This window comes from Dermacentor andersoni, chromosome 3 (genome assembly GCF_023375885.2).
Source record: "Dermacentor andersoni chromosome 3, qqDerAnde1_hic_scaffold, whole genome shotgun sequence".
Taxonomy (NCBI): domain Eukaryota; kingdom Metazoa; phylum Arthropoda; class Arachnida; order Ixodida; family Ixodidae; genus Dermacentor; species Dermacentor andersoni.
Genome location: NC_092816.1, coordinates 77,386,208 through 77,409,466, shown reverse-complemented (window position 1 = coordinate 77,409,466; position 23,259 = coordinate 77,386,208). Strand labels below are relative to the sequence as shown.

Genomic DNA, 23,259 nt, shown 5'->3' with positions numbered 1-23,259 from the left:
TCCATATGTTCACGGATCTCAACAAAGTAGGTAAACGAGATGGTGTTCATGTTATATTTTCCGCTCCGGAACGTCTTGGTCTGATGTGTGCCAAAGTGAACGCAGGAAATCGGGAAAACAAACAGGTGTGCGCAAAAAAAACATGGGCAGAAACATGTCGGATGTGTAAAGAAAGTAGTTTATTCGGTTCCCTTGTCGTGTGGTTCATCATATGTGGGCCAAACGGGCAGATGTCTGAATGACAGATTGCATGAGCATAGAGATAAGATGGAAAACCAGCTTTCTGGTCATATAAGTGCGCATTGTAAGGCTCACAAGTGCATCCCAGATTTTGATAGAACCAGTGTTCTGAACAGAGCTGATCATCAACTGACAAGGGAGATATTGGAAGCGCTTGAGATCAAAAAGCGTGGTGTTGATTGTATCAGTGAAGCCTCAGTTTCTCTTTCGACAAAGGAACTGGCGTATCTTGAGAGCGACGCTTAGAAGTTATTCTGTATCTTGGCTTCCCTGTGCGATGCAGATGACTGCCCTGTTTATTCTTGTTTTGAACCTTGACAGCAGCTATATATTACTATGTCAAGAAATAAAACACTCAGTTGTTAGTGTGCCTACGTGCTGTCTCGTGTCCCCCTTCTTCGTGTGTTGTTTTATTCGGCACCGTCTTTGTAATCATTAATGTATAATTGAACTTAAAGATCGACTTTCTATGAGTTATGGTCATATACTGTGTTTTCTTAAGTTTAATTTCCATTCCCCACATGTCACACCAGCGGGCTATATTGCTTAGTGTAGTATTTAGTCTAAGCTGGTCCTTCATTCCTTGCACGCTTGTATAAATTACCAAGTCATCGGCGAAGAGCCGCAATTTTACTCCATTTTCTGCACAATCAGAGGTGTCGTTAACGTATATGAGAAATAATAATGGCCCCAATACGGACCCCTGTGGTACCCCTGAATAAACTTCGAGTTGGTCCGAGTCATAATTATTTATGGTAACATATTGAGTTCGGTTTGACAGATAGGCTGCTATCCATTCTACTACATTGTGTTCAATTCCGATAGACTTTATTTTCTCGATTAGTTTACAGTGCACGACGCGAGCATTAGCCTTCGAAAAGTCAATAATAATAGCATCAGCTTGGAATTTGGAGTTAATTATTGATGCGAAGTCATGTGTTATATCTAATAATCGTGTTATAGTTGACAAGCGTTTTCTAAAACCGTGTTGCTTAGGATATAATATGTCATTTTCTTGTATGTCATGACGGTTTTACTTACTATGTGTTCCATTAATTTACAGCAGCAACCGGTTAGTGATATTGGTCTATATGTTTCCACGTGTAATTTATTGCCTTCTTTATGAAGGGGTATTACTTTGGCACATAGCCAATCCTTGGGAAGTGAGGTTGTACTCAGCGATTCAGAAAATATAATCTGCAAAGAGGGAGACAGCTGCTGCGTGTATCGTTTCAAAAATACATTTGATATATTATCGGGCCCCGGCGCCTTCTTGGTGTCTATTTCCAAAAGCAAGTTTAAAATGCCCGACTCTGTTATCCCAACTCCGCCCATCCGGATGTCAGCGGCTGTCACGGGCGCACTCGATATTGGCCAGCGCGTGAAAACGGATTGGAAATAGGTGTTAAATGTATTTGCTACAACGCGCATGTCTTCTATGACCAAACCTGCCACTTCTATTTTACTGCTCACGCCTTCTGGCTTCGACAAGTAGCGCCAAAACTTTTGCGGTTGATTTCTTATGAAATTTGTTAACTTATTTGAAAAGAAGTCGCCTTTTGCAGCCGTTCTTTCTCATTTCAATTTGCATGCGAGCTCTATTATCTCCGCAGAATTTATCCTTTTTCTTCGACGTCTTTTTAGTTTTCGTTTTTGGTGAATTATGCTCCGCGTGATCCACGGTGTTTCCCGCTCAGTTCTTTTGAATTTTGTAGGTATGAAATTTTCGCAATGCATTATAGCCTCTTTTAGTTTTATCCAAAGGCCATTAATGCCTCCGCAGGATTCAGCTGGGAAACCATCCAAGGTTTCCTCTAAGTAGTCAATAACACTCTCATCATTAGCTCGGCTATAGTCCTTCAAAGCTATTCGAGATGGTTTGGTCTTACACTCAGCGCTCATACGCAGAGTAAAAAATGTTAGAACCAGCATCTTATGATCTGAAATCCCTTCTTCAAAGCGTATATGTGGTGTTATTGACTGCGATACTAAAGCAAGCTCAAGTACTGAACAGGCATTTCCTTAGACACGCGTAGGTTGTTTAACAATCTGTGATAATGAAAAACTAGACATTATGTCAAACAGGCGCTCACAGTTTCTTGCATCTATGTTGCCGATAGTTAACGTATTCCAATCTATCCCAGCTAGATTAAAATCCCGCAGTTAATAACAGCTTTGTACGGTTATTAATTTTGCTGTGTAGGTAATTATACACTTTCAAAAGGTATTCCTCAGGCGCTTCAGGGTGTCTGTATATAGCACCTATTAACAATGACGTATTATAAAACTGAATTGTGCACCAGGCACTTTCATGGTTAGCTATTCCAGGCTCTTCTTGAAATGTTAAACTGCTTTTTATCATAATAGCTACGCCGCCTCCTCGGCAGTCACGATCTGTGCGTATAAATGAATATGAGGCAGGCGCAATTTCAGTATCATGTATTTGGACATGTAGCCATGTTTCGGTAATTATTACAATATCCGGACTATACAGTATGATTGTCTCTTCTAATTTATCAATTTTATTAATGACACAATTTTATACGAGCATTCAGGCACAATATCGAAAGCGGCGCAGAAATCCGTTGTGTCTTGTTACCTTGCCATTTCTTTCTGCGTTCTTTCGTGCTACCCTGTGCCGATGACGAGGTGTGGGAATCACTAAAGCTAGATGCAATGTTTCTTGTTATTTCTACTCTGGTGCGTTTATCGGTATCCCACGTGTAAATGCGTCCGTTCAGTCTTAGTTTATCAAATGATAGTGAGGATTTTGTACCGTTTGCCCGTTCAATTGCCGTTGAACGCCACAAGTTAGATCGAATGTCTCTTATTCTTTTTGAGAAATCTGATACTGATATCGGTGTGCCCTTGAGTTTGTTACAGCAAGAAAGAATTTTGGTTTTTTCTCTGCAATCGAAAAGTCGAAGAATGATTGGGCATGGGCGCTGACCGCAACGATTGCCAATCCTATGAATTCTTTCAATAGATATAACTTCAAGGCCGAGCATATCCTTGAATATACCTTCTTTTATATTGTTTTCTAGTGTTCTCGCCTCCTCGTCTGAGTCTTCAGTAACGCCATAAATTACTAAGTAATTTCGGCGACTTCTATTCTCCAGATCATCCACTTTAATACCGAGTTCATGCATTTGCAACAACTTTCCCATTCCGATATTTTTTGTTCGCATTACCAAAATCGAGATAGCTCATCCACAATGGCCGTCATTCTTGTTCGTGAACCGGCTACTGTTTTTTCCACTTGGTGCAAGTTAGAAGCCAAATCCTTCAATGTCTTATTTGTTTTACTTTGTTCTTTTAGTATCTTCTTCAGTAAGTCAATGTTCGTGCCTTCGTCACTGTCTGAGTCAGAGTGCGGTCCTGGATTAAGTTCTACATCTTCTGACATTAGCAGTAACAGTCTTATAACATCTAAACATTCACACACCAAACCAGCAAGAAATCGTGGACTCGGTAGCACCGTCAGGGTGATATCATCATCTCGAACAGAATATACGAAATACTTCTCACCAACCCGTGCAACAAAAAAGACGTGCATGAACATGTGTCCCGAGACGGTGCCACCAAGTCCACTGAAGGGCTCGGCATGAATATCCGCTTTTATATCCTGGGGTGGAAGTGGGTCTGCTGACGTCACTGACTTTGGTAGTTGATAGCCGCATTCCTGAGCTGCGTCCGTGGTCAGTAGGTCCCGGAAATTTCCTTGGAATGGCCGCAAGGTTACAGCCATTGTGGACTGCTCACTTCCCGGCGAGGCATGCGCGGTTGATCCGAGGCTAATACCGACTTGCCACCACGCAATCTGTGCAACAAAAAAGACGTGCATGAACATGTGTCCCGAGACGGTGCCACCAAGTCCACTGAAGGGCTCGGCATGAATATCCGCTTTTATATCCTGGGGTGGAAGTGGGTCTGCTGGCGTCACTGACTTTGGTAGTTGATAGCCGCATTCCTGAGCTGCGTCCGTGGTCAGTAGGTCCCGGAAATTTCCTTGGAATGGCCGCAAGGTGACAGCCATTGTCGACTGCTTACTTCCCGGCGAGGCATGCGCGGTTGATCCGAGGCTAATACCGACTTGCCACCACGCAATCTGTGCAACAAAAAAGACGTGCATGAACATGTGTCCCGAGACGGTGCCACCAAGTCCACTGAAGGGCTCGGCATGAATATCCGCTTTTATATCCTGGGGTGGAAGTGGGTCTGCTGACGTCACTGACTTTGGTAGTTGATAGCCGCATTCCTTAGCTGCGTCCGTATCATAAATAGCAAATACAAAACGAGTGGTTTTTAGAAGTTGACACATTGACCAATGACACATTGTTTTCCATTGACGGCTGATCTGAAGCGCGTAGAAAAATAGTGGGCCACTGATAGGATGTTCCTGAACATAAATAAATGTGAGCTCGTTAGCGTTACTAGAAAAATATAACAAAATCAGATATAACGAATCAATTTGGTAAGTATCCAAAAAATGAAAAAAATAGTTACTCTGTCAAACATTCAGGTGTTGTGCTGTCAGAGGATGGCCCTTGGTCACAACATGTTAATACCGTAAGTAGAAGAGCAGGGCATGACCTTGGCTTCTTACAACAACATTTGAAACGCGTGAGCATTACCGTAAAACAAGCAGCGTATAAACAAGTTTTACCAGTTTTGGATTAGACTTGCCCTGTGTGAGATCTATCTTTTGATGTGCTTAATATGGCACTTAAAGAAATATAATCCGTCGCGGCAAGGTTCGTCCTGGGGGCATACAACTACTTTCTAAGAGCAAGGAAGAAAAACTTAGTGCCCTTTTACTCTGTGAAAAAGGACAACCAGGAAGCTGTAATGGGATTACTATATTGATAACTATATTGACTTACATTGATTGCTATAGGATTGTTATATTGGTTGAATAAAGACACATGCACGTACCTCTGTGGTTTTTGTCGCCTTTATTTTGTCTAATTCGCTACCACGGTGACCGTAGATTTGTGGTCGCTGTGGTACACCGCGATCGGTTCAGCTGTGGCGCTAGACAAGTTATTGCCAAAGGTTAAACTTATACACGAGCGGTAATGCGTAGTCGGCACATTGACGTCCGAGTAGCACTTATTTCCAAACTGTTCCAATGGGAAGGATACAATCCACTTGCCGTTGGGGTGCACTAGGTCGACGTTAAACTCGACGATTGGTGCGTACACTATTGCGTTTTATTATGCTTTTCTAACCGTCCAGTGGGTGCGAAGGAGCGCCGCCATCCTACGTTTTGTATATGGCCACGAAGGTCATGCGTCATAACATGGTTGATAATATGATTAGATTCAGAGCGACCACCGCGACTTTTTTTTTTTCGAGTGTGCCCATGAGGTTGCACCGGAGCAGTTTCCGGCGTAGGGACAACACACAGACGGACGGACGGACGGACGGACGGCCGAATCGGCTAGCCACATGCAGCTTCGCTGTAAAAAGAACTTGACTGGATTCTTTTGCTTGAGCAAAGATGCAGGTTATGCCTTAAGCTGTTTTACTCAATCTTCCATAATCACATGAGAATATGCTCATCACTATATCCAAAGTAGAGCACTGCTCGAGCCGGTTTTTCAGCCCCGGGCCCAGCCCGAGCTCAAAAGTACCATGTCTTGGGCCGCCCTAGGCCGGCCCGCTTTCATTAAACCTGGCCTGTACTAGACCCGGGCCCACAAGACTTCGGCCCGGCCCGGCCCGGTTAGTATTCGCCATTAGCTCTTAAGACTATACAAAGCTATAGTCGAGTGCGACTTTTCATAAAATGGGCGTTTACTCCTGCAAGCCGGATGCACACGAGCTTCCACTAATGGGCGCGCACTCTAGATTGACGTCATGAGCCGGACGGCCGGTGATCCCGCCGGTGAAGAAGATGGCTGCCCGCGCTTCGATCTGGGCCGAGTAGCGCCAGTCGTGTGCGTCTGCCCCTCGTCAGTGAATTCCCAAACTGTATGTGATGGTCTACTCTGCCGGAAATATTACAGCGAGTCTACAATGCACCATTTGATCCACGTATTTTTATTCTGAGCCGCGATGCGGCGACGAAAGATTGCAGCGAGCATCGCTGAAACTGCGCTACGCTTCACCTGAAAGCAGGACACCGCTGCGACACACCGCTACAAACAAACATCCTGCGTGCTTGTCCCATGGTGTTTTGTTTTGCTCCAAAGTAATTACGACGAAGAAAGTTTGCCAAAGTTGCATGCCTAATATTACTGGCGGGCGTGTTCATGTACTGTGTGACTGCAAAAAAAGTAAAAAGGGAAATCAAATATTTGAAAAGGAATGAAAAAGAAACCTCTTACATTCTTGAAAAATAAATTTGTGAAAACACTAAACAATACATAGATCTTATGCTCTATAAAACGAAGAGGATTTATTTAAAATGATGAATGAAGCATTTTTGTACCTTTCCTGCCTCGATCGTTTTCTCGGCCCAGGTTTGTAATGGTTTCGATAAGTGCATTGTTTCTTTAGGTACTTGTTAAATAAAAGCTGATTCATTTTAGGCTCGGAAAACGAGTAGTAAATGTGCTGTTTGCGTGTAAGCAAGCGCAAAAGCCATGCAGAGCTGCTCTTTCTACTTTTGTGCCGCGCAATGAAGCTAAAAAGCAGACGACGTGCGGCGTTGTAGAAGCCATGGTATTATTTTTCTCTCGCGATCCGGCATGTGCTGTAAGCATTCCAATCGCGACAGCTCTACCAAACCAGTCATCAAACTACAAAAGTATTTATTTGCACCATGAATTACGCGTTTTAGAAGCACGGTTTTGGAGCGGGACTATGAAGGGTTTCCGTCCATTCGGGGCAATGCTGTGTGATTGTGCGCGTCGCTCGGTAGCCCCTTGGGGCCTGCTTTCGCACGCAGCGGCTATAGAGGCAGCGACTGACACGGTCCTGTGGCTCGCTAAGCTCGAACCCGCGATGCTCTGTACTCCTGTGAGACTGGAAGATCCCACGCTGTACATGTACACTCAACAGCTGTAGCAGATATGCAATTTCGCGCAAAAGCCTTCTATTAGATTCAAGAAACATCTACATGTCTTGCGTTTACGTGTTCATTTTTTCTGGTCATACATTACTGTCTGTGCATATACTACTAAAAAGAAGCTTAATGTAGTTGCGTGATTCCAAACAATTTTAGATAACCAGCTATTGGAAAGATGAGTCGCCTAACATCGATCCCAGAGTGTGTGGGATCTGCTCCATTTCTCACTGTGCACTTAAACAATGACTAGTCTGGCCATTATACATACATCCACGACAACTTGGCAGCCTCTAAACGATTCATGTTCTCCATGAGGGTTGGGACTTGAGAGGAAGCTTTAGCTCGAGTGCTCCTATCTAAATACATGTAAAAGGAGAATTCGTTTTTCTCGGCAACCACTGCACCAAATTTGACGAGGTTTGTTGCATTTAAAAGACAAAGTTAAAATCTAGTGACTGTTGGTTACGAATTTTCGAGTTAGGTCGTGAATTTTTATTAAAAATTGCCAAAAATTGAAAATATTCAAAAAACGAAACTATCAAGTTTACAACTCTGTAACTCAACCACTAAACATGATAATACAATTCTGTGAATTGCATCTTATAGTACATCTAAAGCGGACAAAATTGATGTGTTACACATGAATATAAAAAAATTTAATCATAGCGAAATACAACTTTTGCAAAACCGTTGTAACCGACGTAACAAATTCACGTAAGATGTAAAATGACATATTGAATTTGTCCGCTTTGAATGATCTAATGGATGCCGTTTACAGAACCGCGATATCAGTTCTTGATGCAGAGCTACGAATTTGTAAACTTTGTGCTTCCATTTTTTTCAAACGGTCAAATATTTGAAAATTGATTTAAGAAAATTCAAGCCCTAAATCGAAATTCCGCTTGCAACAGTCACTAGAATTTAACTTTCTCTTTCAAATGCAACAAATTTCATCAAAATCGGTCCAGGGGTTATCTCATAAAAACGTTTTTGCGTTTTACATGTATTTGAATAGGCCGTGTCGGAGTTGGGCCCGAGCTAAAGCTTCCTCTTAACGATAAAAGAATCAATCAATTTTGGCACCCAGTGAAAAGGCGGATTTCTCAAGGTCTTTATTTGCTTGTCTCAAGATGCGGGCAAGGGCGGTTTGTATTAGTGATGACGTTCTTGATTAGCCTTCCTCTGACTGAAGTAAGGCTGACTGCTGCTTTTGGTTCAATGATGCTTGAGATGTTGAAGATATGTATTATTTTCAACACAATGATGAAGAAGAAGACCCTTTAATAAAAAGAATGGTCCGGCAGTTTTTGTTGTGGTGGCCTCAGATGGCGACTTGAAGTCCTTGGACTCGGGTGGCATCTTCGACTTGCTGGACGGCACAGAGCCGGTCTTCCGAGTCCTAACTTTTGAGAACCGCTTCCCAGTGGCGGCGACGCCAATGGAGAAGGTCCCCGGCGGCCCCGCAGCTGGGGCGTCGTCGGGAAGAAGCGAGCTCTAGGATTCCTGTGCTCTGGTAGCGGCCGCGGTTATGGCTGCGTCGAGAACGGAGGTGGTTTCAGTACCGTTGTTGCCGCCACATTCCCAGAGCACGTGTCGCAGCGTTGCTCTCTGTCCGCGCGCTTTACACGCAGTTGAGTATAAACACGGGTAGCAGTGATGTAAGACGGCGTTTCTAAGGTAGGTGTGTGCTTGGAGAAAGCATAAGGTTACGGCCTAGTTCCTGTTTAATCTATCGTGTGGTGGCGGGAATGTGCGTCTTTCGAGTCTGTAGTGTTGGGTGAGGTCTCTTAGCGTGGTCGGGCGATCTCCCCGCGCTCATTGTGATCCTTGTTGCTGCATTTCGGTCGTAGTGTCCCTGTCCGACAGATTCGACGCCCCTCTCTCGAGGACGGCGGCGGCGGCCACATAATCTGCGGCGGCTCGGCGTGTAAGACATCGAGCCCTGGCGTGGCCCGCCTCGTTGCCCGCAAGCGGGACATCGGTGTGTGCCGGGGTCCAGAGGAGAAAGACCGTAGAATTTTGGGGGTTGCGAGGTGTCGTCGTTAGCGCCCCAAAGAGCAATGAACACTCGGTCATTAGAATATGTACAATGTGTTCTTTTATTTTCAGTAACAGTCATTTCTTGTTTCGTCGTCGTTCGATAGCGCAACGTACGTAGACAGGTTCGAGTCAAACCACAAACTAGGCAATTCGGGCCAAACTCACTGCTTAGAAACTCGAGGGCAAACCACAATACACAGTGAACTAATGCACTCTGTTAAGTCATGTTTGAATGAGAATTATCATACAGTTAAGTTGCTCATCAGCCATGGTACAACTGCTGGAGGATTGTATTGTAAAGAATGGTTGAAATCATATGGGAGGTTCAAGCCAACAGGATAATGTTCAAGTATGCCTGGCACAATAACATCGCAGACGCGCGAGGCCATGACCCGAGGATCTTTCCTTTGCTAAAAGTCCTGTCATCTAATTCCTATAAAGCTGTACGAAGGGCCGAACATTCAATCTGTTTATGATGGCCAGTCACAAAGGTATTTTTAGGCTTCTTCTACGGCGCATGTGTTGTAATTCGCAGCGTCTGCTGTTGCAGTAAACCCGTGAGTGGGCGCTCGTGAGATTAACGCCTACTCGCAGGCGGCATAATCAGCTTTGTTCACGTTGAGTGAAACCGAACAAATGTTGTAATTTCAGGTATAGGGCTGTGGCGTATATAGGCTTTGATAAGTGAACTCGGGTGTGTTTCCCCCTTCCGTAATGACATGGTACTGTCGAATACAAATGCGAGATACTGGAAAAGTAATTCATTTATATATTTTTTTTATTTCCTATATACCAAGACCCCATAAGGTTACCTGCCGTGGTGACGTAGTGGCTTTAGTGCTTCGCTGCCAAGCCCGAGGTCGTAGGATCAATTCCCGACCGCGGCGGTAGCATTTCAGTGCGAAAGCACAACTTGGCTCATTAGGCGTTCTGCCAGCGTGCGGTCGTACATTTTATGGTAGCAACGCTAAAATGTAAGTATAGTATTTATGAGATCGATAAAGAATGTAGAAATATGAAAAGTGGTTACGTAGATATGTCCAGGTATAATAAACCAAGATATTTGAAAAGAAAATTCGGCTTGCGCTTGCCCGTAGGCGGATTCGAACCCAGGCCCCTCCGTGGAAGCTTTGCAGTGAGAGCCAGAGGCGGTACCTCCACTCGACACCAGTAGGTGTTACTGGCGAGATGAAGGAGCGCCTAACGCGTGGCGCGCCTAGCGGTTCGTGACGTCACAGGAGAGGGCTCGCCACTTGTACATAAAACGACGCGCGCGTTTGCTTGTCTCCATTGCGTGTTGCAAAAATTAGGGAGCCCGGGGCTACTGCGAATGCACTAAAGGGAACACAATTGGCGACTACATGGGGGACTACATTGGGAAACTACATTAGGAAACAAAAGTGGAAAATAATAAGTTTCCCAATGCAGCCCCCAACGTGTTCCCTTTACTGCATTCGCAGTAGCCTCCGGATGTGTTGCCGACTCCCCAATTCGTGATGGGGACGACATGCAAAAACCTTCGTGTGCAGTGCTATATGTTCACGCTAAAGAGACCCAGCTGGTCAAAAATAATCCGGAGTCCCCCATTACGGCGTGCCTCAGATCAGATCGTGGTTTTGCAACGTAAAACGCCACAATTTAATTTTTAACCCCACAACGATGGGGGTTCACAGGAAGGGTGGGTCAATATACAAGCATGACTCAATATCTTTCCTTAACAGTACGGGATTGATATCTATGATTACTTTCATAGCAAGATCGTTCGAGCTTTTGGAAATAAGTGCGGTAAAGGAAACAAGATACGCCGCTGTGCGAGCATTTCGTGCTTGCATTTCTTGTTTATCTGTGAGCCAGGTGAATGTACGATTACGCGCGAACAGCGCATGCCTAAATCTGATAGATCGGCATGCTGCTAGCTCTGTGGCGCGGCGATGCCGTGGCGTTCAGCCCCGCTGTGTGACTCACGCTGGTGGGCCCGTCCGGAAGGCCTGCCTCCTCGCGCGACGAACACATGTAGACGCCAAGTCAGATGACGCCTTCGCAGCGTCCGTGTGTGTCGCATTATCGGCTAGGTTAATCCTCACGCCGGCGCAGCCATAGATGCCGATGTCGAAAGGGAAGTTGTCTCTACGTTGGCAGCGAGCCAGAAGATCCTTGAGAGCGGAGAGCCTTTATAGCAGCGCAGACGATAAGCCAGACAGATAAGTCTTGGAACGTTTTGTTATTGTGGACGCGCCTGAACGACTTCGCCTGAACGAAAGTAACATACTTTACGTTTCCGGGAGTCGATCCTTCGTGAACATACGAGGTAATCTGACGACTAGAGTCTCATAAACAGGTAAGCGTGTGATATTTCGTTTGCTACCGCGAGGTATTGGGTTTTATTGGCATGGACACAGTCGGAACTGGAGATCCATTGGACATTACAGTTACTGTGGCTCATAGATACATGCAGTAACTCTAGTGGGCCTAACCTCCTGGGGTTATTGCCTGTAAACATAAAAAAAATATTGGGGGAGCTTCGCACTTGTGGTGCGAACACAGGGCAAACAGCGAAGCTGGCGGCCCCTCCTAGCTTATTCTTGGTTCGGCTAAGTTTATGCGTAGTTACGCTTGGAGACTCGGCCAAGTTTCCAGCGAGGCGTCATGGTTAGCTTCCCAAAGAGCAATGGATACTCGGTCATTAAAATATGTTGAATGTGTTGTTTTGTTTTCAGTAGCAGTAATTTCTTTCGTCGTCCTCGTCCGATGGTACAACTACACGTACACATGTTCGAGTCAAACCACAGCCTATCACAAACACGGCAACTGTGGCCAAACTCACTGCTTAGGAACTCGCGGGCAAACAGTCTGTCGGCACCTCCCATAGATTTCCGAACTTGCCGCTGAAAGTTCTCCATGACTCGCAGGCCCGGATCGTTTTGTCGACGGATCTGGTTGCACGCACGCTTTTGCTCGGTAACGCTGGCTCGTAACTCCGGATCTTCTGCAACTCGCTGACATTTTGCCGCCGCTTCAACGCCGCTATATTCGGGATTCTTTTTCTCAGTGATCAATGATGCATCGCTGAAAAAAAAAAAAAATTGATTGATGTCACATTTTCGGCCACTTGTGAACGATGAGTCATAGCTTCCCCTTCGGCCGCTAAAGGGCGCAGGTAGACTTGTCGCCTCGCCGTCTCTAGAATTTGACACGCACGGTCGCTCATAACCCCTAGACGAAGAAACTTTGCGGAGCGCTTGCTTCGAGCGACTCGCGTAGCGACCGGACGATGACGGGACTCCACGTGATCCGAAACGATCACGCGCCTCTGCCTTGTGCGTGCAAGGCGCCGGCTCATTGCATGGGATTGCCAGCGTCGGCGGCAATAGCCCCCTACGCGCTTCCGCTTCGTCGGCAAGCGAGGAGTGAACAGCTGCTGCCGGCGGCGCTGTTGGCGGCGGCGTTTTGTGCTTGCTTCTAAACAGTCCGCCGTCTCGACTGAGAACGGAGGGAGCATTTGGCGTTCGCCGGGCGAGTCGCGTGACACGAAGAGGCATTTCGGTGACATTTGCGCTCTTTGAGCTCGCGATAGGGTGCGTGACATAGCTTGCCATACTGTGGCGTCAGTACTTTGCATGGCATAGAGAAGCCTTGCGCTTTCGAAACCTGCGAGTGTCTCGGCTGTGGCACCGTACGTGGACAGCGTCGCAGTGAAGGCTGTGCGTGTGATGCTGTGGTTTGAGTGCACCTTGCGGGGTTACCGTATTCGAGCGTGACAAAGTTGCAAAGCCGGTGACATTGCAGGTGCGTGACGACGGTCCAGTATAGCGTCCCAGCGAGGTATGTGCTTTTCTATTGCGCCACTCTTCTGGGATAAAGCATAAAAGCGTGAACTACACGGCATGTGACTCTAGTTTTCTGACTCGAAATACTTTTAAAAATGATCAGAGCAGGTTGCTCGCTATATACGCAGGTAATCGTAGCTGGGTGACATCATCAACGTATGGTTTGCCGGCATGTAGCGCTCCGCAATATATATTTTATTCCCGCTTAATTACCTAATTTACTAAGATCAATTATTCAAAAAAAAATTATATTCACTTGTGGGCCAAGTGCGTTTCGTAATGTTGTAGAGGGGGTTCAGAAACGACAGATGCATTTTTTTTTTGTGTGTGATAACGTGCTGCCCGGCGATTTTTTTTTTCGACGCTTATAGATCTTTGTTTAGATATCGGTTTTGATTTGTGTCGACTTATAAATAGGCATGTTTTTCTGAAAGTAACCCTTAGTTTGAAGTAGCGCTCTCCCTGTCTGGTCTACCATGTTGTGTTCTCGTTTTTGCGCTTTAGGTGTAGATTCTTACCAGTTCTTGTAGGTTTAAAGAAAGTCCGCTAGATGTGAAATAACCCGCCACGGTTGCTTAGTGGCTATGGTGTTGGGCTGCTGAGCACGAGGTCGCGGGTTCGAATCCCGGCCACGGCGGCCGAATTTCGATGGGGGCGCAACGCGAAAACACGCGTGTACTTAGACTAAGGTGCGCGTTAAAAAACCCCAGGTGGTCAAAATTTCCGGAGTCCCCCACTAGGGCGTGTCTCATAATCAGAAAGTGGTTTTGGCACGTAAAGCCCCATAATTTAATCTTTAGATATGAAATAAAACCACATAACTGCTCTCATGCGCTATCGTATTGCAGCACTCTCAACAGTGATTGGAGCCTATTGCTTATCAGGGACGCACAGTGAAGCCGATGCCTATAGCCACGGCCACCATAGGGAAACATACCTACGTAAAGAGCGGACACTCGACATGTTCCTAGGGGTGGGCAGCGCAACCCGGACGAAAAACAAAAGAAGTACACGATACGAGCGCAGACGAACAACTGGTTTGTTTCTTCAAACAAGTGACAAATATACAGAGAATGTAAACACTTGTGAAGTGACGCTTACAAGTGGTGAAAGGGCGTCAGCCTATCTTTTTTTCACGTGGTGGGGACGTTGAAGAACACAGCAGCCATACTGTGAAAGAGAAAACTAACTTTTATTGGGCGAACCTGTGCCCACAAAAACGGGCTATACTTATAGCACAACGATAGCTGCGAACACGGTCGGCGATCGTCGAAAATCTGATGAGCGGGTCAAGCGCGTCGGCTTTAATACATCAGTTGTCGAATTTTCCAGAGCAATCGACCCGTGTTCATTCCACAAAGTTCTTACATTATTCGCGTCGCGCACACATGCAATCAGATTACACAAGGTTCGGTCACAGACAGCGGATGGAACCATCGATAACATTCCAGAAACTTCCCATACATGCAGAAACTCCCATACATACAACATCCATACATCCAAAAACTTCCCATACATACTTATATATATATATATATATATATATATATATATATATATATATATATATATATATATATATATATATATATATATATATATATATATATATATAGACATTTAAGGAAATTATTCGCCGTATGGTTGCCGTGTACGTTGAACATTGCACTTCATTGGCCACTGTGAAGCACGTTTGAAAAAGGACGTGAAAGTTACAAAGACGATCGAAGACCGGGCCAAAGCCATCTTGCAATTACCTCCAACACAAGTTCAAAAGTTGATGAGCTGATGAGACAAGAACGGAGGATAAACATCGATGAACTGGCAGAGCGTGTGAACATTAATCGCGGTTCGTTTCACGCCATAATTCATTAACATCTCGGTCATCGGCTCTTGTGTGCGCAATGGATGCCCAAGATTTTGAACCACCGCCAGAAGAAGGTTCTGCGCTGCCTTGACTTATCTGATCCGGTATCACAATGAGGGTGAGGACTTCTTGTCTGCAATTGTGATCGGGCACAAACCATGGTGCCACTACTACGAGCCTGAAACACGACGGCAAAGCTTACAGTGGAAACATTTGAATTCACCGCCCCCAAAGAAAGCAAAGGCCGTCATTTCCGCCGGAAAGGTGTTGTTTACTATATTTTTTTGATCGTCAGGGGCCATTACTGATATAATTTTCTAAAGCCAGAGAGACTATCAATCGTTTCCGATATTGTGAAATGCCGGATCGGCTGCGTGTCGCAATCAAGAACAAACGACGTGGAAAATTGACGAATGCGGTCATCTTGTTCCACGACCTGGCTATGGTGTTGGGCTGCTGAGCACGAGACCGCGGAATCGAATCCCGGCCACGGCGGCCTCATTTCGATGGGGGCGAAATGCGAAAACAACCGTGTACTTTGATTTAGGTGCACGTTAAAGAACCCCAGGTGCTCGAAATTTCCGGAGTCCTCCACTACGGCGTGCCTCATAATCAGAAAGTGGTTTTGACATGTAAAACCCTATAATTTAATTTTCAATTTTTCCACAATGCCCGTCCCCACGTCGCTGATTGTGGTTAATACAAAATTGGCAAAGTTCAAGTGGGAAACGCTGAAACATCCGCCATACAGCTCGGACCTGTTGCCTTGCGACTTCCACATTTTTGGGCAAATGAAAAAACAGCTTAAGGGACACAGATTCATGTCGGACGATGACATGAAAGAGTCAGTTGCAGATTTGTTGAAGCAGCAACCTAAGGAATTTTATGAGACGGGAATCATCCGACTCGTTAGTCAATGGGATAAATGTCTAAATGCTCATGTTGACTACCTTTAAATTATATACTCCGTTTGTCATATATCTGCATTGGCTCACTTTCATTTGACTCGCCCTCGTATATTTTGCAGAACGGCTTCATATACGTGCTCTCCCCATTGGGACAATAATTTCGATGCAATTACTCACGATACACGACCGGTGACAGCTGCTCCTGCGTAATACATTGGAATAGATGACAGCATCATTGAGATTTTTCACTGGCCGTTGCATATGTACAAATATGTAAACAAGGTTGTTGAATGACAAAATTTCATTAACATATTTGTCCTCAACTTGTTCATTTCATGGCCTTTACATTTTTCATATCAGTGGCATACACTGCTTTGCTGGTTTCGAACTGATATAGTTCTAAGGATCGTGTGATATTTTCTTTACTTACTAAATAGTCAAAAACATGGAAACATTGATATCAGTTATGTTGAGCTCAACTTCTGGCACATACGAGTATATCTTTTTATTAAAAAAATACGTGTATTACTTGTTTTGACAGCGCGCGTAGCGTTGAAGAATTTGTTTGCAGCATTTTTGGCAATGGCAATGCAGTTATTATTCATGTATTTGATCTCTCGACAAATTGTTTAAGAGGGAGCTTTAGCTCGGGCCCAACTCCGACGCGGCCTATTCAAATAAATGTAAAACGCAGAAACGCTTTTCTGAGATAACCCCTGGATCACTTTTAATAGAACTTGTTGAATTTGAGAAAGTTCATTTCTTGTATCTGTTGGAAGCGGAAGTTCGATTTAGGGCCTGAATTTTGTTTAAAATATATTGAAAAATTTGAAAGTGCGAAAAAAATAAAAGCACGACGTTTACAAAGTAAGAGCTCTTCATCAAAAATAGATATCGCGGTTCTTCAAACGGCATATATTATAAGAGTCAAAGCGGACAAATTCGGTATGTCAATTTGTATCTTACGTAAGTTAGTTGCGTGGTGCACAAGGGTTCTGCAAAAGCCGTATTTCGATAATGCTAAATTGTTTGAGATTAATTTGTAACATACCAATTTTGTCCGCTGTAGATGTACTATTAGATGCGATTCACAGAATTCTGACATTATTTTTCATTGTTGAGCTACAGTTTTAAACGTGATAGTTTTGTTTTCTAAAAATTTGAAGTTTGTGCCAATTTTTATTAAAAAATTGGCAACCTAAATGAAAAATTAGAAACCAGAAGACAGTAGAATTTAAGTTTTTCTTTTAAATGCAACAAACATTATCAGATTTTGTGCAGTGGTTGCCGAGAAAAACTAATTCATTATGTTTTTCATGTACATGCATTTAGGAGCATCCGAGATAAAGCTTCCCCTTAAGGAGGAGGCCAAGCGCTGAAGAAAAATGTCAAGAAAAATATCCCAGGTTTAACACCCCGAAATTGTACAGGGGATTATTAGGGACGTCTTGAAGTTGATTGTTTTAGATTGTATCTGACCAAGTGGGAGTCTTTAACGTTCACCTAAAGCGCGGTGTACGAGCTTTTTTGCATTCCGTTTCCGTCGAATGCGACCTGGGCGGCGGGGAATCGAGCCTGCAACCTTGGGCTCGGTCATAGCCACTCGTGCCGCCGCGACGAGGGAGAATGAATGAAAACAAAGTTCTTATCACAGTTGGTAATTACTGAACTACCATATTTTTTTTCACACCATAATCGTTAACTGAAATCAGGTGCATTTGGAAGGAGTAAATGCATTTATAACGCGTGTTATTTCTTTCTCTTTAGCGCAGTTCGGCACTCCGGCTGTGCTTATAAGTTGAACTACAGAACTAGCTGGAAGTTATCTCCCAAAAATTTATCAGGACTGGCGCATTTCTGCACTTTGCAAGTGTATCTTTTTTATGTTTCAGTTGCACCTCATGATGGGGAACAGCACCTCTGAAGAAGTGGGAACACCTCCTGCCCCAGCTATCCCAACGTATTCAAGTGAGCAGTCCAATGCACGTGAGAACAAAGAGCGCAGTACAGATGTGGTCCACTTTTTCTTATTTCTTGCAGACCTAGGCATGTCGGCGTCAATGTGTGAGCTCTATAAAATTTTTCATGCATTCGTGACAGTTTCCTGCTGTTGTTCGCCTTGTAGATGTCTTAATCCGTATAGAACAATTTCTCTAGTGCGCATTCGCACGGTCGTGGGCCACTTCGTGTAGACAATGATGACAAAATGTATTTATTGGGGGATCGCTCGAAGGCCTATAATGGGGAATAGGAAGAGGAAGGGGGAGGCTATTCAGTGCCGTCCTAGGAGCTGCGCGTCCTTGGCGAAAGCCAAGAGCGAGTCCAGAATGACCCTGTCGGAATCCATCGAGCCAGTTGCCGGTCTAATCCACTCCTCGCAGGACGACACTCGCACCGCCCTCAGGTGGTGGTCCCGCTGCTGAGCTTGTCGCTGGCACTGATGGGCTGGCAAACCGATGGGCTGCGGATGGCCGCGTGGCCATGGCACGGGCACCTGTGTGGCGCCTGGGGAGCTTCTTGTTCCGTGGAGGCTGTGTTAGGGCCGGGTTCCTGCGATGGGAGGGAGTTGGGAGACGGAGATGGAGGGTGTCTTTCCCGCCGTAGCGGGTACTGCTGCCACCACTCCAGCACATCCGGTGTGAGGACGAAGCCGGAACGGAGCCTATGTAGCAGCACCTGCCCCGACCTGGGAAGACCCGCGGAAAGTGGGTCTGGGTCTGAGGGCACACTCGCGCGGAGTTCCCTCTTGCGTCTGTTCGCTGCTGCTATAAGAACTCTCTCTGGGTCATACGGGGCTCCATTTGGCGTGCTGCTTGTGCTGGTTGTGAGGGTTTCTGAAGGATCCCGGGAGACGACGCGGTTGGAAAGAAGGGCACGCGCTGCTTCGTGGGCTCTCTCATTTCCCTCGGTGCCCTGGTGACCAGGGATCCAATGAAGTGTTGCGGTGACCTGAAGGCCTGCTTGACTACGAGTACTTCCGATGATGCTGTGTGGCGCGACTTGCAGGCATGCAGCGCATACTGAGAGTCGGTGAATATATCGATATGTTTTGCTTGCGTGGTGCTTAAAATTCTTATCTAATGCTCAGACTATTGCACGGAGTTCAAGTTCCGTTGGGTCGTCGGCATCAGCAGTTGTAAATGTAGAATGTGTCACAAGAACCCACTACGTGGTAGGCGACTGCTCCCTCGCTGGTGCGTGGGTCGAAAGCTGCGTCAGTATACACTGGTTCATGGCTTGGCGGTGCGTCTGCCATTTTCTGCGCATGACAGCGCAGCGAATGCTGCCCGGCGGTGCGCATGTTGGGCGCCCATGTTTCGGGGCGTTGGCGTAGTGTCGACGACAGCAATGTCATCCCACGGTGCTATGTCGGATGGCAGTTGTGGCGAAGTTGATATATCCTTTCCCATGTAGGCCAGTAAAGTCCTGCCTTGTCTGTTGTGTTTCAGGCGTTCCTCGTGTCCTGCCTTCGATGCGTCGATGGTGGCACGGAGAGTAGGCAACTTCGCATAGCGATGTAGCTCCTGGACACATGTGTGTTTCGGTAGCCCTGTGATAACACGGAGAGCTGATCTGTGGAATACCTCTAGCTGCGTCCAGTGCCGAGCAAGCAGGTCATAACAGCGTGCTCCGTATATCGCTCGGGATGTCAGTAAAGCACTAACAAGCTTACGGCATACGTCGGTACCAGCACTGCCCATGCGGGAACATATTCGTTTTATGAGGTGTATGGTGTTGTGCCATGTCCGACGAAGGTCTGCGAGCCACGCATGCGCTGTGCCTGTGGGGTCAATAGGTATCCCGAGAACGCGAGCTGATTTTTCGGCTCCCTGCAGCGTTTCGCCTCCGAGAGTGAGCGTGAGAGTTGCTTCGTCGTGCGTTGAACCTCGGATCACCACGCAGGTTGTCTTTTCTGGAGATGGCCGCATGCCATTTTGTGGCAGGTAGTGGTCAGTAACGTCAAGCGCCGCCGGCAGGGTCTCCTGCTGGTCATGAATTGGTCGTGATGAAGTCCTTAACGTGATGTCATCTGCGTAAATTGTAAAGCCCAGTTCCGAAATAGCCTCCAGTCGCTCAGGCGGGCCTATCATAGTCAAATTAAAGAGGAGAGGTGACAGTATGGAGCCTTGTGGGACTCCCACTATGTTTGGGTAAACCTTCCCGACTTCTCCGTCTACCCGTATGAAAAAAGTGCGATCTTGAAGGAAGGAACGCACGAAGGTGAGGGGGCGGCCTGGGATTCCGTGCCTCATAGCTGCCTCGATGATTGCCTCATGGGTCACAGTGTCAAAAGCTTTACGGAGATCCACCGCCACGAGAATGCTCGGGTAGCGGTTTGCGCGACCGACGGTCTTTCGACGCAGGCAGTACACCTTCCCTCACAACACAAGTAGGAGGCTGTCATGAGTGCCAAGATTTGGTCTAAACCCTGTCTATGCTGGATGAAAGCGACCCTCTCTTTCTAGAAAGTGAGATATGCCTGACAGGGCCATTCGCTCCGCCAGCTGACACGTAGTAAGTGTGAGAGATACAGGTCGCATGTTCGACAGTACATCTGGTTGTTTGCGTTTGTTTGGTTTCGTTATGGGTGTGACTATCGAATTCTTCCATCCTGCTGGGATTTCACCGTTGACCTACACTTCGTTAATCTCCTCTAGAAGTTGCTTTTTTTGCGTATTCTTCCAGATTCTTCAGAGCCGCCCACGTCACGCCGTCATAGCTTGGCGCGCTGCGCGCGTTGATGGAAGAAAGTGCCTGTTCGAGCTCGAAGGGTGAGAATGGTGCCTGGAGGCCCTCATCGGACACAGGCGGCCTTTTCCGGTAAATGTCGACGAACGGAGGCGTCGACGGTTGGGGAAAAAACGTGTTCGCGGCATTATCTTGGAGTTGGCTGACTGACTGGCTAGTTTTGAGCAAGACGTTTGAAATAGCGCTGCGTGTTTTACGCTGACCTGTCATAGCCTTGAACGTGTGCCACACCTTATGGAGGCCAGTTCTTTCGTTGAATGATGAGCAGTGCTGGCTCCAACGTTCCCGATACAGGCGCTTGGCGTATCTTCTAGCAATGGCAGTGCGACGTCGAAGGCGCACACGGTCGCGATGTCGTCGGCCATTGGCTGCGTACGTCAACTGCGCTCGCTTGTGCGCATCCCAAAGGTTTAGCATATGTACGTTCGGCGCTGCAGCATCAGCTTTTACCTCAGTCTCAGTAGTGGCCTTGCGCAGGGCGCGTGACCTCCGCTCTCGTACGGATGCAGTCTTCGGTTGCTCCGCAAATGCTCTTCTGTAGGCATCCCATGTGATCGTGCGCACAGTGCGCCCGGCCGCACGCTTTCGTCCCATGTACAAAGCAATTCACAGTGGATAGTGATCGCTGCCCCAGGCGTCCGGATCGGATCACCAGTCTGTCACGTAGCCTGGTGTGGACAATGTCAAGTCCGGGGTCGTGTTACGTTGTCCACTATGAAGGGCGGCGCGGGTGGGGTAGTCGGTGTCATTTGCGAGCACTAAGTCTGCTGACTTCGTGGCATCTGCGAGTGCCGTTCCACGAGGTGTGTGATAGTCATACCCCCACTGCGGATGATTGGTGTTGAAATCGCCACCTATCAGGAAGTCGTGGTTTGGGTAACGTCTCCGCAAAGCGCGAATCCGTGTGAATGAACCGCGTGTGCGGGAGCTAATTTCACGGCGCATGTATACCTATACCAGCACTGCATTACGCTTTGCAATCTTGCAACGGACAGCCACCACTTCCTGCACGGCAGTCGAGTACTGAGAGGTGTCAATCTGCGTTTGCGGAATGTCTGTGCGGACAAGGACAGCCGCATGTCCCCGTATTACAAATTCGTTGGCTGCACTGGCTATACCATTGTGCGGTGGGTTTCGGTGTCGTTTCCTGTTTCTACGCTCTATTGACGGTTGGGAATAACCAGTGAACTGTATTAGCGTCCGATCTGGGCCATTATTCTCTTGAAGTAAAAGCGCAAGGGGGCATCCGACACAGTCAAACAAGAGGTTCAGTTCTGTCGCACAGGTGCCGAGCCCCCGGCAGTTCCACTGTAGCACGTGTGGAGTGGGACTGTTGAGGGCTGTACGCGAAGCCGGGTGGCTATTGACGCGAGGCGAAGAGCTGTTGGAGCAAGCCATATTGTCGTTGGAAGTGCTTCGTCCTGCGCTTGGAGAGGAGAGGATGCAAATAGCGGCACCCTGCAGCGGCGCTGCTGTGCCTAAAGCTGTGCCGGCGTGAGAGCGCCGCATGCGGGGTAAAATTTCAACCAGCGGGTGTACGTCTCTCCGATCTCTCGTTCACGCCGCCTCGGTTGCTTGCTGCACTGCGCGTGTTTGCGGAGGTTTCGTACCGCGCGCGTGTTGTGTCTGTGTGTGGACGTTTCGTTCGAAGGACATGTGCACGATGTACACGCTTCGATCTGCCTTTAAGAAGATCTGTGCGGTTGACAACTATTTTCGTGGCGGCAATGTGGCGAGAGGGCAGCATCGGGTTAGCCACGTATGTGACGCGGCGCAGTTAATCGGCAACGACATCGTATGTGTCGCAGGAAAAATCGTCGGCGCAAACGACGCTGTTGACTAAAATCATTTTTGCAGTTTTCCACGAAATTTCCGCTACAAGTTCGTGTTGTCTCTGTTGGAGACCACGGACTTCCATCGGCGCTATGCGGAAATATGCAAAATGTATCACCGCATATCACAAATACGACATGCGTACACACCTTTAACTAGTACAATATAGAATACAGGCAGCATTATGAAAAGTTTCGTAATTTTTTAACTGGTCAAGACACGGAAGTTGAAAGGATTAGTGATTTCTGCTTCAGCAATGCCTGCGCGACCAAGACGTGGGCATGTATCTTCCAGTAACTTGATCAATCGGTGCAGTGGTGATGCAAGAATGAACTCCGGTCATGTTCAGTGCATCGTGCACATATTCGATTTCTCCGTACGCGTGAACTCCGACAACTGCTAGCGCATGCAGCAGATGTTGTTCCCATTCTTGGGGAGCGCAGACACAAACGAAACACGAGAAAGAAGACAGCACAAGCGCTGGTTCAACAACTGAAAGTTTTCATTTGGGGAAATAGATTATATGCCTGTAATCATGAAATCTATGTGGATTACATGTAAAAATCCTCATATACTCAAGAGCGATCACTGAATGAGATCGCTTCGTTTGACAGTTGCTTACTTACTTCGTTCGGCGCACCGCAGTAATCCATGTCTGTCGTCTGATTTTTTCGTACCATTTTCTTTGGAATCGGTATAATTTTACTGGTACCATAAACCCTTTCGTGTTTACATTGCTGTTGAGGCAGTTAACAACACAATAGTAATTTCCAGTCTTCC

General features: G+C 46.6%; 1 protein-coding gene across 6 annotated transcripts in view; it reads left to right on the top strand.

Annotated features, from left to right (window-relative positions):
* Nucleotides 1-23,259, top strand: part of LOC126544652 (E3 ubiquitin-protein ligase MIB2-like) — a 285,660-nt gene that overhangs the window by 120,385 nt on the left and 142,016 nt on the right. Inside the window, exons 1-2 of one of the 6 annotated variants that reach the window (XM_072287223.1) lie at nucleotides 9,357-11,633; nucleotides 17,790-17,883. In XM_072287223.1, the coding sequence (XP_072143324.1) occupies nucleotides 17,799-17,883 (85 nt within the window). In that variant the 5' untranslated portion in view covers nucleotides 9,357-11,633; nucleotides 17,790-17,798. Of the gene's footprint in view, nucleotides 1-9,356; nucleotides 11,634-12,710; nucleotides 13,118-17,786; nucleotides 17,884-20,583; nucleotides 20,719-23,259 lie in introns of those variants that run through there. The other 5 variants (XM_072287226.1, XM_072287222.1, XM_072287225.1 and 2 more) reach the window with 5 other exon arrangements.